Genomic DNA, 15290 nt, shown 5'->3' with positions numbered 1-15290 from the left:
ATTGAGTTTTGTCTCAATATGCTTCGTAATTTTTTTTGTTTGTGATATATTGAAATTCTATATATAATCCCGGCACTAATCCAAAGCGTTTATCCACACTAAAATGAGTAATGAAATCAGAAAGAGGAGCCACAACAGTCTGATTTATTGAACATAATTTCTTTACTCACTAAAGAAATATGAACATATGCGTTCTACGGCAAACCTTGAGTGGATAAATACAAAATCACACACTTTCACACTTTTTTCATTAAAGTTATCTCTTGAATCACATCTTAAATCACTCTTTTAGGGTGTTTTTGCTCACTCAGTGCTCCTGTTGTTATTCCGGCGAGCTCCATATGATGGAACCAGAGAGAGAGTTGCGATGCGTTTGTGTGTCTGTCACCCCTTCACCATAATTGAATAAGATCTCAGCAAAACAGTCAGCAAGTGTGACACCCTCTGCCGAAATCAAGTTGTTTTAAGTCAGCTAATGTGATGCCGGCTTAATACGTTGACATGACCACACACATTGTGGGCTTATTAAGCTTAATCAATGTAAGAACATGCATGTAAATGCGCTCATTGTTCATTTGCATACCATTCATTTTTACAGAGGGATTTTAAAAACTGAATCAGTAGTAATTCACAGTATGCCACAGATGTTGATGATAGACATTAAGTTGAAAATATCCCATTACATATCATTTGGATTGCCATTGTAACACAAACATTACATGCTACTGGATGTCCTCTATGACCTTTTCAAAGGCCTGTCATCACATCTGTTTCTGTGGCATTGTGTTCGCCTCCATCTCACTGTGTTGTACCACTCAGGTTACCACAACATTGATCTGGAGCTCAAGAGCCCTTCAGAGCTGACCTATGAGCCCCCTACCCCTCTCCACCAGGATGATTTCTTTAGTGAGGACGGTAGGCTAAACTTCCCCACTAGTTCCCCTGTTAGACCCAGTGAACTGTCTTTGCCAACCACTAGTGGCCCAGTGTCTGCAGATGCCAAGCCTCCAACCGTCAAGGCAGAGGACACCTGGATCAGAGGCCAGGAGTCCGTTAGCCAAGAGGATTGGTCAACTGAAGATGATTTTGGTGTCAGCCACGAATCTGCAGCCTCCTCGAAACAACATGAAGATTTAGACGTCTTCCCAAGCAGCCCAGTGAGAGAGCAGAAGAAAGCCCAAGCTGAGCCTTCTGTTTGTGCCTCAGCCAGCGTTGTTCCTAGAGAGGGTGACAGGTCTGGTTTTGAAGAGGAAGATGATGAGATGACTCAAGAGAAAATCAAGTCTCTCTTGGAGTACATTAAGTTAGAGGAAGGCTCAGAGGATGAGGAGATGACTGAAGAGAGGCTGCAAGAGATCCTTTTACAAGTGCAGCAGGCAGAAAAAGACATGTCTTCAATTTCAGGTTTGCAGGGTGAGACGACCAATGCAAATGTAAAGACTGAATCTTCAGGCCCAGGACTGGGTACTGATGCCCAAGGGCAGATAGAGACCAGGTATGAACTGTCACCTCTACATGTTATTTTGTGTCAGTAAAATGCAAAGGTCAACTCTGATATCCACCTGTAGTTATCTTATTCCACAACTCAGCAGGTTGGGTATCAATCTTATAATGTACTTTAAACTTCAATACCTTTACAGCCAAGAGCCAATGTCCTCAACCTCTGGAGTGCAAGCTGAGAAGCAAAATGGGAAACATCCAGAGCTCCAAGCTCAAGCTCTCTTGTCACCAGATGCCAATGAATCTTCAAGCAAAACAAAGGACAAAGTGAGGAAATACTCTGGACAAGACGAAGTAAGCAGCGAGGCTCAGGATGACAGAGGAATAGGACCAAACAACAAAGAGGAGGGCGTACCTGTTTCCGAACCTAAATCCCAGGTACAGTGCTTCTCAATTTCATTAAGAGACCTTTCAAAGATGGTACTGTTAGATTTTCAATGATTGATATGCAAAGTGTCTAACCTACAAGATTCAATACCTGTGGTAATTTAGCGACATTAAAAAGGAATTCCTTTCAGTTTTTCCATAGGTTATTCCAGTGGTTCTCAACTGGTGGGTTGCGTACCAGAAATCGGTCGCTGTTCTTATGGGGTTATGGATAGCAGTGAAAAACAATGCTAAATGCAAATAATAAAATGCAACTAACATATAGTCATGCATAGTTAGAATAGAAACATGAATAGGCTTTTAAAATGGAGAAGAAATTTATTCCAAATTCTTTGACAAATTCTGAACAGACTCATCTGTCACATGCCACATCTCTCCACCAATGAAAATATTTCCAAAAGAAGCTAAAGTATCAAGAACAATTCGCTTTCTGCACTGCTCTAAAAACTCTGGTTTTGAACTTGTGATGTTGTGTTTGTAAACTGATCATGTTGTTAAGTGAATGAATCGCTCTTGTCCACTTCCATTGTTTTGATGGTGAACGACTCAGTTGAGTCAATGATTGTTTGAATCACTCATAACATAAAAGACCCTACTGGAGTAAATATCCAATCTCTTGAAATAAGAACAAGTCAGTCAATAAATGAACCGGAACGGTCCTGACGTAAATGGAGGAAGATGAACGATGACGACGAAGAGGAAACAGGCTGAGATTGTTGGGTAAACTGTGGTGTTTTGGTTAACACTTCAGGTATAGGAGATAAAGTTGAACTGGGGATAGTAGGAACTACTGTATTACGGACACCAGGGTTTAGAAATATGAAGCAGGACAAAAATAAAATCGAAGAAGTGTTAGAAATATGAGACTTATTAGGAAGATGTTGCTGTTATGTATCAGTTTTATGAAGATTAGTATACAATGACAGTATTAAAATGATAGATCACCTCAAAATGAAACTTCTGACTGAATTAGGGTAAACTATCCATTCAATACCAGTGTGAGTGATGATAGCAATGTGAAGAGCTGTAGCAAGAGCTAGCATTGCTTGTACTGCACTATAGAGAAGAAAAAGACCGGAACTAAATGTTGTATAATAATAATGATAATAATAATTATACATTTTGGGTCCTGAAGCAAAACCAGTTGAGAACCACTAGATTACAAATTACCAAGGCTGGGCCAGCTTCAATTCTTGAGCACAAAATAGATTTGTAACTATGAAGAAAGTTAGTTGAAGGTTTGAGGCTCGTTATGTGAGCTGTAATGTGCTGACCTGACTCTAGCAGGGAGCTCGTAGAGATAATGAGTCCAGCTCTGATGAGGAAGAGACTGTCACTACCAGAGTGTATCGACGGAGGGTCATTCTCAAGGTACTCTGAGTGGTACTGGTGCCAATCTGTGTGCTGTGGTATTTGCGTGTGCTTTAGCAAAGCCTGCGTGCTAAGAGGGCAAGAAGTGATTGGCACACTGCAACCTTTCATCAAGAAGAACAAACCTATGAATGATTTCCATGCTTTGCTGCGCATTCTGCAGTGTTTTTTCATCTTTTTTATCATTTTACAATGTCATTGTTCTTCTGTAATTCTTTAATTATCTTCTCTGTACCCCTCCTTCCCCTATCCTTCAATAATTAGCAGTTTTAGCTAACACTATTACTATTGCTCATACTTAGGGTTAGGCTGTGGCACATAACACTAATGATACCTCAACTCATGTGGCTTGTTGACTTTTTTAAGTAATCAGAGCTACAATTGTCACCTGGTGGATGATAAAATTAGTAAACAAATCCTATAGACTTACTTTCAAGTAGGGAACTGAACCATATCTAGGGACCATATCTAACCATACTCATGACAGAGAATCACTAAGTGGAACGCCTTTAGTGACAAAAGCATGCGTGTAATTTGAAGAATGAGGGGGCATTTCTATCTCTATGACAGCTTGCTAGCTTGTAGCACCTCACGCTGCATGTATTATTTTTTCCTGTGGTATTGGAGTGACCATTTCATCTCTAGACCATTTGTTTAATCTCTAGATAGAGTGCAAGTTTCTATTTTAAATGACTAAATACATCCAATGGTAGTCACATGGGGTTACCTCTTCATGGTCACAGTTAGTGGATCTCGCTCTCAAAAAAACCCAACATTCTATTATATGTGATGCACTGCATCTAGCTTTTTGTAGCGCAAGAATCTGTTCGGTGTGTTCATTGTTTTCTAGTAAAAATATCTAAACACCCTTAGAACAAGTGTGTTATGTTTCAATGTATTTTTGCTGGAAAACAAAGCAAAAATAATGATTAATAAGTTTGTTGTGTTCTAGTAGTTCTAGTTGCATGTACACTCATTGACCTTTTGTGTGTGACTATGTCAAAAATCAAAACACGGTTATAGATATGTCTAATCATTCACCCACATCTGTAGGGTGATCAGGCCAAAAACATTCCTGGTGAGACGGTGACAGAGGAGCAGTACACAGACGAGGATGGAAACATAGTCACCAGAAAAGTAATGTCTATGATCATCCCGTGCAATGGCCCCATTTCTATTTCACCAACTTTGTTTCTATCCCTCTGCTCCCTGTGGGTTTAAACCAGTGTCAAAAGACATAACTTTACCCCCTTTTCTTAGATCATCCGGAAAGTGGTGCGTCGCACAGCTGGTGTGGATGAAAAAAGCAAGAGAAAGCGTGGGAAGCGCTCCCGGCAGGCCAATAGGGCCGAGCAGGAGGAAGAGGGGGGCCCCGGGCCCCAAAGAGGGCAAACTGAGGTTGGATTCGTGTGCAGTGATGATGCTAATGCTAGTGTGAACAACTTGCAGTTAGAGTTTGACCATGATGAAATAGAGCGCAACAGTCGAACGGGTTCCAGAAGTAGAAATTCCATAATTTTTTCCATAGAGATAATTACTTTTAACAATAATGTATAAGGGTCACTGACAAATAAGAGGTGAAAACAGTGAGAAATCTTTTCAAATGCATCAAGGGATGAGTAATTTATTGCCTCAAAATTGTCTTGTAACTTTGCCCTTTTTGTTCAGATTTCCTAATTCGTTTTTGCTTCAAATACAAATTTGTAATGTTCAAATTATTTGAGCTTGTTGGTTTGCTTCATGGCTTAGAATATTTTTATATCTTTACTGAAAAAGTAAATGGGAAAAATGTTTCTGGAACCAAGGCCACAAAAAAAGTAGATTGTTACTGTTGTGCGCTATTGAGTCTGAACATTTAAGAAGAGCCTGCTGTATTACCTATCTAACTCAGGTTTCTGATGGTTTGAAGTGGCTTCATTAATGGAAACTGAGTGAACATCTGTAGACTGTCTTGCACCCTCGTGACGTGTGTAAACTGGGCACCACACTAATGGTTTTCTTTTTCAGCATTTGTCGTACACGATTGTGGGTGGACACTGAAGCTAATATCCCTGCAAACACTGTGGTACACAATGACTGTTTTAGACTTATCTCTGACTTCACTCTACCTCTCTCATTCCAGGCTGGAGAAGCAGGGAAGGGCAAAAAGAAGGAAGGAAGACAAAGGGAGAAAAAGGGTCAATCGTAACAGTTGTGTGCTCTGTCTGGTAAGGCCACGTCCGCAGCACTAAAACTAGGAAGGAAAAAAGCAGTGCAGAATGGAATCCCACCGGATCAGACTGGAGCTTTTGTGTAAAGCCTTAACACAATAGTAACCTGAGAAATGTGCTTTGCAACAGCATTTTTTTTCAGTAAATTGAATTATGCCACATTGAAGGCTTGCAGACACAGCAAAACAGTCCATTCAGCTGTTCTCTTAAAATGTATGACCTGTATGACCAGATCAGTACTACAAACTGTAGAGGGTTGGGGTAATCTGATTACAAAGTAATGTGTTATTGTAATCTAAATACTTTTGTAGTGCAACAAGTAGTGTAACTACGCAACACATTTTAAATTCTAGTAATCAGATTACAGTTACTGACTTTTTTAAAAAGTTCATTACTTTTAAGTACATTATTTGGGTTACACATTTCTAAAATATTATTATTATGTACAGTAGAATTTAAAACATGAATTATGTTCATATGTAAATCTGTTTGTGTTTCTGTTTAAGGGCGTGCTGTGAAGTGTTTTAAAAAGTAATTTAAAAGTAATTAGTAATATTACTTTCCAGCGAAGTGATCAGTGAATTAATCTGATTACAATTTTAGAGAAGTAATTTGTAATGGATTACTTTGAGTAATTTACACACAACTAAGGGGGGAATTCACTAAACAGTTGCGTCACTTTTGCATGTGGTATTTATGTGCAAAATGATGCGTCTTATTCACTAACTACTCACAATCTAGGTAAGTAGGCACAATCACTGTTGAAATTGCGCTGCGTCTTGAGTACGAATGAGTATTGAGTAATTCGTTTTCACATAAACACTCCTCCTTCCTAAGTAAATTACACTGTAAATCCTAATGAGTTGACTTTACTCAATTGATTGAGTAAACTCGGTCCTTCAATTGAACTGAGTATGGCATCTTGAAAACCTGTTTAATTAAGATCTCTTAACTTGGTGTTAATATAGAATGAACTTAACTATTTAAGTTAAATTCAGTAGATGCAAGTAGACTTAGCTTAGAATTGCTATTTAAATTTTCTTTTTGCTTCTAAATCATTTGTTTAATTAACTTAAATTTACAGCTGAAATAAAGAAGATCATAACCGATTCTGGGTCAGTCATTAAACAAACTTCATTCTCTACTAAAATGCATATTAAAGCTGTACTTCAGTTGCACAAGAAGATCTGAGATAGTATTAACAGAGTCCAGCTTGAGCAAAGGGGACACAGATCACCCTAATGGTAACATCACACCAAACAACGATTTATACATTTACATTTATGCATTTGGCAGATCTGTAAAGCGACTTACAGAGCACTTATTACAGGGATAATCCGCCCGGAGCAACCTGGAGTTAAGTGCCTTGCTCAAGGTCACAATGGTGGTGGCCGTGGGGATTGAACCAGCGACCTTCTGATTACCAGTAATGTGCTTTAGCCCACTATGCCACCACCACTCCACCACTCATAAAAAAAACATAAATAATCTTATAAAAGAGCTAAAACCTCTATGAATTCTTAATAACAACAGTTCCCCTTCTGTCGCTCTCTCCACGTTGTGTCGGAGAGGCGACACTAGGGGTCTCTCTTGAGCCACCGACTATACCTCTGATCTATGAAAATAGGCCAATGAGAAGTTGGCAGTCAGTATTTGCATACCCCGTCCCCGGACATACGGGTATAAAGGCGAGGCAAATACTAGAGTTCATTCAGAAATTTTCTTCGGAGCCGATGGTCTTGTATGCTGTCTGCTACGAGTTACACACACCGTGTATTCCTCTGACGATCTGCATGCTGTTGGATTTGATGGCGCATAACAGAGGCTTTCTCCTATCCTGTGCACGGCTGTGCATTGTTGCCCCTGGGTGCTTCGACAGTGCAGATAAAAACTCGAAAGAGTTTCTTAAAAGAGTGATTTTATTTAAAAGAGTAATTTCCTCTAAAAGAGCAAACACAGCGAGCGTGAACGTCCTTTTCAGGACGCGTCTTTATAAAGATGCCGTTCCGCCGCTGTGTAGTTCCTGGATGCGGTAGAGTGCTCTCCATTTCAGACGGCCACAGGCGTTGTCTCGTGTGTCTGGGTAGCGATCACACCGAGGCTGCGTTTGTGGATGGTTCATGTTCTCACTGTGAGAGCATGACCATGACAACGTTGCGGTCGCGACTTGTTTTCAACCGAGAACAAGCCACTCCAGCCGCACCTCGCATTGTTCCTTCTTCCCACGGGATTGAGGACGGTGCGAGTGGCGCTGGAGGCGATTTGGGGGCGGCAGCGGGTGCGGCTCCGTCGGGTACCAGAGACCCGCGGACCACCCGTTCCCCAGCATGCTCGTTAACTCCCGTCCGGGCTCGAGGCAACAGTGGCTCGCCTCACAGCCAGCCTGCCAATCCTCTAGAGCTCGAAACGGATGAGCTCGCCGCTGCATTGGAGAGCGCGGCATCTGACGCGGATGACTCCCCTGGGCTGCCGCCTTCGGGCCAGCACTCCCAGGCTGAGGCTGACGCTCAGATGTCCGACATGCTTTCCCGGGCCGCCGCCAGCGTGGGCTTGGATTGGAACCCTCCATCCTCCCCACAGCCATCGCGGTTGGATGACTGGTTCCTGGGGTCTGGGCGCCGCCCACGGCCACGCCCCCCCAGTCCCGTTCTTCCCGGAAGTGCATGATGAGCTGACGTCGCTGTGGAGAGCGCCTTTCACCTCTCGCAAAGCCACTCGCTCATCCGCTCTCGCTACCCTCGATGGTGGAGCGGCCCACGGATACACGCCGATTCCCCCGGTGGATAGGGCTGTTGCGCTTCACCTATGCCCCGGAAACCCTACCACCTGGCGGGGTCACCCTGTACTCCCCTCCAAGGCCTGTAGGACAACATCCTCGCTGACAGCGAAGGCCTACAGCGCCGCTGGACAGGCCGCTTCCGCCCTGCACGCCATGGCCCTCCTGCAAGTCCACCAGGCCAAGGCGCTCAAAGAATTGCACGTGGGTAGCCCTGATCCCGATGTGCTGCAGGAACTGCGCTCAGCGACCGACCTCGCACTCAGAGCCACGAAGGTCACGGCACAGTCACTCGGGCAGGCAATGGCCACCCTCGTGGTCCAGGAACGACACCTGTCCCTGAACTTGGTCGAGATGTGTGAGACCGACAAGACTCGCTTTCTCGACGCCCCAGTCTCCCAGTTCGGCCTCTTCGGCGACACCGTCGAGGACGTTACCCAGCAGTTCTCAGCGGTGAGGAAACAGACGGAGGCGATCTCCCAGATCCTGCCCCGCCGCAAGTCTGCCGCCTCGGGCCATGCCCCGTCTGCTCACCGAGGGCGTCCCCCTGCGAAGAAACAAGCTGCTCCGCCTCAACCTGGACCCAGCTCTCAGCCCACGCGTCGAGCGCCCCGCAGGAAGTCGACGCTCCCCGTCTCACGGACCCCCTCGAGGACCCGGAAGGCTCCCAGGCGCTCCTGAGACGGATGACCCAGAGCCCAAGATGTTAGCTCCGGAGATGGTAAGACCGCTCCGTCCCCCGGTGGAGGGCCGGGAGGAGAATTTTGTTTTGAATACATTTCATTTGCCGCTCCCCTTAACCGGGACAGCGGTACCCAAATTCTCAATAAAAGAGCTATTTCCTTTGCCTCTGGGTCATCTGGCCCGCAAATGCCGTTCTCACGGCACTCTGCCCCCAGATCTCAACAGTCCCAGCATGCAGGACGCGGCCACAGGTCCGCCTTCAGCCCCACGACTGACCCCCAACCGGCCGGTTCTGACGAGTCCAGAGGACGCCACCATAAGACCTCCTCCTCAGTCACTAACCCGCCCCCTGCCGGGTGCGCGGAGCAAGGTAAGTGCTTTGAGTCTTTTCTCAGCACCGAAGCCTCGGGACGCACCCTTGCCTCTCGACGGCACTTTACCTGTTCTGCCCCTCTGCGAAGCTCCACCGGGTACGTCAAAAATACTCATCCCCTTGGTGCCCCTAGCACGGAGATTGGATGCGTGGCTTTCACTTCCCGACCCGTCACGCTGGCTGGCCCGGACCATCCGACTCGGTTACGCAATTCAGTTTGCCAGGCCCCCGCCCCCCTTCGCGGGCGTCCGCTTTACCGCAGTGCACGGCAAACATGCCCAATCCCTGCACGCGGAGATCGCTACTCTTCTACTCAAAGACGCGATCGAGCCTGTCCCTCCAACCGAAATGAAGAAGGGTTTCTACAGCCCTTACTTCGTTGTACCCAAGAAAGGCGGCAGCTTACGACCAATCTTGGACCTGCGAGTTTTAAACCGAGCACTGCTCAAACTCCCGTTCAAAATGCTCACGCTAAAGTCTATCTTAACAAGCATCCGGCACCTAGATTGGTTCGCAGCGGTAGACCTGAAGGATGCGTACTTCCACGTCTCAATTCTGCCGCGACACCGACCCTTCCTACGGTTCACGTTCAACGGCCAGGCGTTTCAGTACAAAGTCCTCCCCTTTGGCATGTCTCTGTCCCCTCGCGTCTTCACGAAAGTCACAGAGGCAGCTCTTGCCCCGCTCCGAGAAGCCGGCATCCGCATACTCAACTACCTCGACGACCGACTCAGGTCGCTGCGTGCCACTCACATCCCCGACAAACTTAATGTGGTAGCGGACGCGCTGTCACGACAACGCTTGCCCAGTGGAGAGTGGAGGCTTCACCCCCAGTCGGTTCAGCTGATTTGGGAACGATTCGGCAAGGCCCAGGTAGACCTGCTTGCCTCCCGAGAGACCTCCCACTGCCCGCTCTGGTATGGCCGAACAGAGGCCCCCCTCGGGGCAGACGCACTGGCACACAGCTGGCCCACGGGGTTGCGCAAGTACGCATTTCCCCCAGTGAGCCTTCTTGCACAGGTGCTGTGCAAGGTCAGGGAGGACGAGGAGCAAGTCACACTAGTGGCTCCATACTGGCCCACCCTGGCCTGGTTCTCGGACCTAGTACTCCTCGCTACAGCCCCACCCTGGGGAATTCCCCTGAGGAAGGACCTTCTTACTCAGGAACAGGGTACGCTCTAGCATCCGCATCCAGACCTCTGGAAACTCCACGTCTGGTCCCTGGACGGGACGTGGAAGATCTAGCTGGCCTACCACCCACTGTCATAGACACGATCAACCAAGCCAGAGCCCCTTCCACCAGGCAGCTCTATGCCATGAAGTGGCGCTTGTTTGCAAATTGGTGTTCTTCCCGGGCTGAAGACCCACAGAGGTGCGCAGTTAGGTCAGTGCTCCTATTCCTGCAGGAAAGGTTGGAGGGGAAGCTGTCCCCATCCACCTTGAAGGTGTATGTTGCTGCTATCGCGGCCCACCACGACGCAGTAGATGGCAAGTCCCTTGGTAAGCACAACTTAATCATCAGGTTCCTAAGAGGCGCCCGGAGGTTAAATCCCTCCCGGCCAAGCCTGTTGCCCTCCTGGGACCTCTCAGTAGTCCTCGCGGGCCTCCAGAGACCTCCCTTTGAGCCGCTAGAATCAGTTGGACTCAGGGCCCTCTCTCTCAAGACCGCCCTGCTGATCGCGCTCGCCTCCATCAAGAGGGTCGGGGACCTGCAAGCGTTCTCTGTCAGCGACACTTGCCTGGAGTTCGGTCCGGCAGACACTCATGTGATCCTAAGACCGCGACCGGGCTACATGCCCAAGGTTCCTACCATGCCTTTCAGAGACCAGGTAGTGAACCTGCAAGCGCTGCCCTGGGAGGAGGCAGACCCAGCCCCGTCGTTGCTGTGTCCAGTACGTGCTTTGCGTACCTATCTGGACCGCACGCAGAGCTTTAGACACTCTGAGCAGCTCTTTGTATGCTTTGGGGGACAGCAGAAAGGAAATGCTGTCTCCAAACAGAGGCTTTCCCACTGGGTAGTAGATGCCATTTCACTGGCTTATCACACTCAGGCCGTGCCCCCCCCTTTGCGGGTCCGAGCTCACTTGACAAGGAGTGTTGCATCCTCGTGGGCACTGGCCAGGGGCAGACATTTGTAGAGCAGCGGGGTTGGGCGACACCCAACACCTTTACGAGATACTACAATCTCAGGGTTGAGTCGGTTTCATCCCGTGTTTTCTCAGGTCCGAGCCAGTAGAGCTCGGTAACACGCTGATGGGCTGACCGGGTGAATCACTTGCATATACGCCCTTTCCCTCACTTGAGGTAAAACTGTGCGTCTTTTTTCCCAGGAGATTCCACTCAGCTCGAATCCCTGGTCGATTCCTCCCTAGCCCTCATGGGTCCGCAGTTTGGCGGAGGAACTTGCCGACCCAATCCACTGCGGGTACTCAAATCTACCCTGTACTGGAATAGGTGCTCCACAGGGTGAGGACTCCAATGCGGACTCCCCCTGTGTGTATTTTCCGCGATACGGTCCCCTTACGAGCGGACCCGCGTTTTCCTTGGGTAAGTTTCGGCTGCCCTCCGGTCGCCGTGTGTAGCAACTCCCCCTCGCTGAGGCTGGATCTACCACCGCGCCACTTCCACGTATCGCCTAAAAACACATGTGATGTATTCACCACCTTACCTCCCCAGCTGGGTAGGGGTGGTCTCCGCAGGGTCTGTTCCCCCTGAAAGAATAGGAAATTGGGTAAGACCCCCTTCCCTCAGTGCGTGTAAGGGCCCCGACTGTCTATTGCTCTATGCAAGAAACATAGAGAGAAAAGAGGCCCAGCCAGGCTTGGCCCGTTCCCAGGTTGGCAAGCGTCGCCTTGTTCCCCTGTCAGGGTAACCAAAAGGATTCCGACGACTTTGGTGGGGCATTGGGGAAGGGTACGTGTAGTCTGATACAGCTGGTCGTCTGGCACGTAAAAAACACCTGCCCGCTCCTGTGTCAGACCACGTACACGGCTCAGCGCATGGCGTGATTTAAATTGGACCCCTAGTGTCGCTTCTCCAACACAACGTGGAGAGAGCGACAGAAGGGGAACGTCTAGGTTACGAATGTAACCTCCGTTCCCCGATGGAGGGAACGAGACATTGTGTCCTTCCCGGCCACGTCGCTGAGCCGAGCCGCTGTAGTGGCCGGACCATTTCCGGCTCCTCAGAAAAATCCTGAATGAACTCTAGTATTTGCCTCGCCTTTATACCCGTATGTCCGGGGGCGGGGTATGCAAATACTAACTGCCAACTTCTCATTGGCCTTTTTTCATAGATCAGAGGTATATTCGGTGGCTCAAGAGAGACCCCTAGTGTCGCTTTTCCGACACAACGTCTCGTTCCCTCCATCGGGGAACGGAGGTAACATTCGTAACCTAGACATTTAAATGCCCCCATATGTTCTCTTTGACCAAGGAAACAATTCAAAAAAAGAAAAAATTCAAGCACAAGGGATAATAGGTATTCCCCATAACCTCAATTTTGTGCTCAATCGTTTGAGTTATTAACACTTAAAATATTATGTCTATAGATTTTTATTTTCAGATGAATAAGTTAAATTAACATTTGATCAACAATTTGAACAGATATTTGAGTTATGATCCCAAAACTTGGAGTGTGTGGGGTCACGGGAGTTGAGGTCACAAATATAATTGTTGTTTTTGGTCCATTAAAATAGTAAAGGTGCTAAAAACAATAATTATCTAAATAAAGGCTTTAAATGTGATAAAGGCCCAAAAAAGAAAATCGGTTTTGGTTTCAAACATGTTTTTGATTTTTAATTCACACAGCACAACACTGCCACTGTGTCTGCTTGCATTCATTCAGCTTGCATTCATTCATGTTTCATTCAGCTTACCTACCTTCTTTTTTGTGTGGTCTCAAAGAAAAGAATCATTGAATTTGTTTTCATCATTGATGTATCTGTAAAATACAGCTTAAAAACATTAAATCAATCAAATCCAACATATGCAACCAAAAGTTATGCTTTGATAGTATGTGAATCAAACAAATGTATCCCTGTATCTCACTGTTTCAGATTTGAAATAGTTTCAAAATTATTTTCCTGGGAAGAAGATCACTGGAAACCCGCAGGAGGTCAGAGGATGAAGATTGTGTGTCTGCAGCTTTCACAAAAACAAACGGTTTTCAGACAGAGGACTTTTGATTTCGCATGAGCATGAAAAACTTGTTTCTGTCAATAACACGGCAATGCTAACAGTCGTCCCTGGGTGTCAAGAGGACATTGTTGGTGCGATGTTTTGATTGATTGGGAGAGCCCGAAATAGGAAACTCCATGGCTGTGTTCAAACACTTCCGTGACCAAAGAGGCCACAAAACACATTGTTGATTGACAGAAATGGAGGAATCACCTTCCGCACTCGCCTTACATTTTTCTCCTCTTGGACCCATATTGTCGGGGTGTATAATGCTGTTTAATGGAGCAATTGTTGTACATAAATTACACTGTATAAATTCTAAAGTGGCTCACAGTATTGTTAATGTACTGCAAGAGAGTAGGAATGAACTACAGATTCTGATTCAGACTTTAAGGGAAAGCTTCTGTGTAACTTCACATGCACTTGTGTAATTATTAGCAGTTTGAAAATTAAAAAAGAAAAATATATATAATAATTAGCTTGATTTTAACAACAGACATTTCTTTTAAACCTACCATATCAATGGTCCGGAATTTGGAGCTTCAGTTCTATATGAAGACTTCTTCAGAATACTAACATTTTCATGCATGTAATTTACTTTATTTTGATTTTTCAAAAACTGCATAACACAAAAGAGAAGGCATGATGTACTGTATGTGTACACTCATTGTGCTGCCATTGGTCACTATAGTTTTTTTTTTTTTTTTTAAAGATAATAGTATCACAGCACCACTGGCACAAATGTGAAGATCACATGGCTTTGGGATCCCTATGCAGTTACAGATATGCCTGAAATCTGAACTTTCACCAAAATGTGTCACGTCGACTGATGCAGTTTTAACTGTTCGCTCTCATATTGGCTCTAAGATGTAGAAGTCTTTTTGTCAGTCTATCATTTGTAATAATTCTAGCAGTGTATTAGTGTACTTTTTAAGGCTGCTGTGGTTTTGGGGGGGAATTTTATTTTGGTTTTGGTGCATTATCGACTCATGAGGAATCACCCTCAAGCATTCTTGAACGATGCATCTGGTAAAAAAAACATATGGGTGGAAAAACAACATACACTGGATGATCAAATTAATTATTTAAGCTTATAATAAATTGTGTTCAAACCCTTAATGTGTTTCCCTTCTTGTTCAACATTAAATGATGAAAGTTTTACAGTGATGGTGGTGCTAGAAAATCGTATTTGTGCAACTGTGATCAAATCAGTTGAAAAATCAGTTGTCCACAGCATCAACACAATCCTTTCTTTCAAATGTGATTATTTTGGTCACCTTCTCCACATGTGCTTGGACCCTGATAATTGTTGCTATATTTACAAGTAAATGCACTTTTTATTTAGATTTTAGGGTTAAATATGACTGGGACTTTTCTTGACATATTAATGAGATTCACGTTTTATTACTGGACATCTGCGGTGTCTACAGAAACTGATTGGCTATTCTTAATTTCCTAAAAATTAGGACCTTTAGAAGATAGTGACCGCTGCATACAGAATATTTCAGTTGAAATTGACCACGTTCATATAACTTTTTTTATCTAACAAAAATTATTTCACTGCCAATCATACCAAAAACTGGGCAATTTTATGGACCTGCAAGGCCCTACACCAAGGGGTCCTGGGAAGGGCCAGCCTGTGGCATAGGCAACATAGCTGGTTGCCTAGGGTGCAAAATGACAGGAGGGCGCAGCATAAGCTAAATTTTATGTCAGAAGTGTGCCCTCTCGTGCCAACTGTGCACTCCACTACCCCTGTGTTGAAATGTGCCACTAACATCCTTTCAGTACTGATAAATGGTCACGTAGGT

At 45.6% G+C, this 15290-nt stretch overlaps 1 protein-coding gene across 1 annotated transcript in view; it reads left to right on the top strand.

The window, feature by feature from the left end:
* The window catches only part of LOC127633154 (ankyrin-3-like), a 138930-nt gene extending 124332 nt beyond the window's left edge, over positions 1-14598 (top strand). The window contains exons 40-46 of the mRNA XM_052112036.1: positions 820-1495; positions 1641-1878; positions 3172-3258; positions 4312-4395; positions 4519-4656; positions 5381-5465; positions 13359-14598. Of these exons, the coding sequence (XP_051967996.1) occupies positions 820-1495; positions 1641-1878; positions 3172-3258; positions 4312-4395; positions 4519-4656; positions 5381-5446 (1289 nt within the window). The 3' untranslated portion in view covers positions 5447-5465; positions 13359-14598. The remainder of the gene's footprint in view (positions 1-819; positions 1496-1640; positions 1879-3171; positions 3259-4311; positions 4396-4518; positions 4657-5380; positions 5466-13358) is intronic.
* Positions 14599-15290: the final 692 nt, after the last annotated feature.

This window comes from Xyrauchen texanus, chromosome 40 (genome assembly GCF_025860055.1).
Source record: "Xyrauchen texanus isolate HMW12.3.18 chromosome 40, RBS_HiC_50CHRs, whole genome shotgun sequence".
Taxonomy (NCBI): Eukaryota; Metazoa; Chordata; class Actinopteri; order Cypriniformes; family Catostomidae; genus Xyrauchen; species Xyrauchen texanus.
The sequence above is the reverse complement of the archived record's forward strand: the minus strand, read 5'-3'. Positions and strand labels throughout refer to the sequence as shown.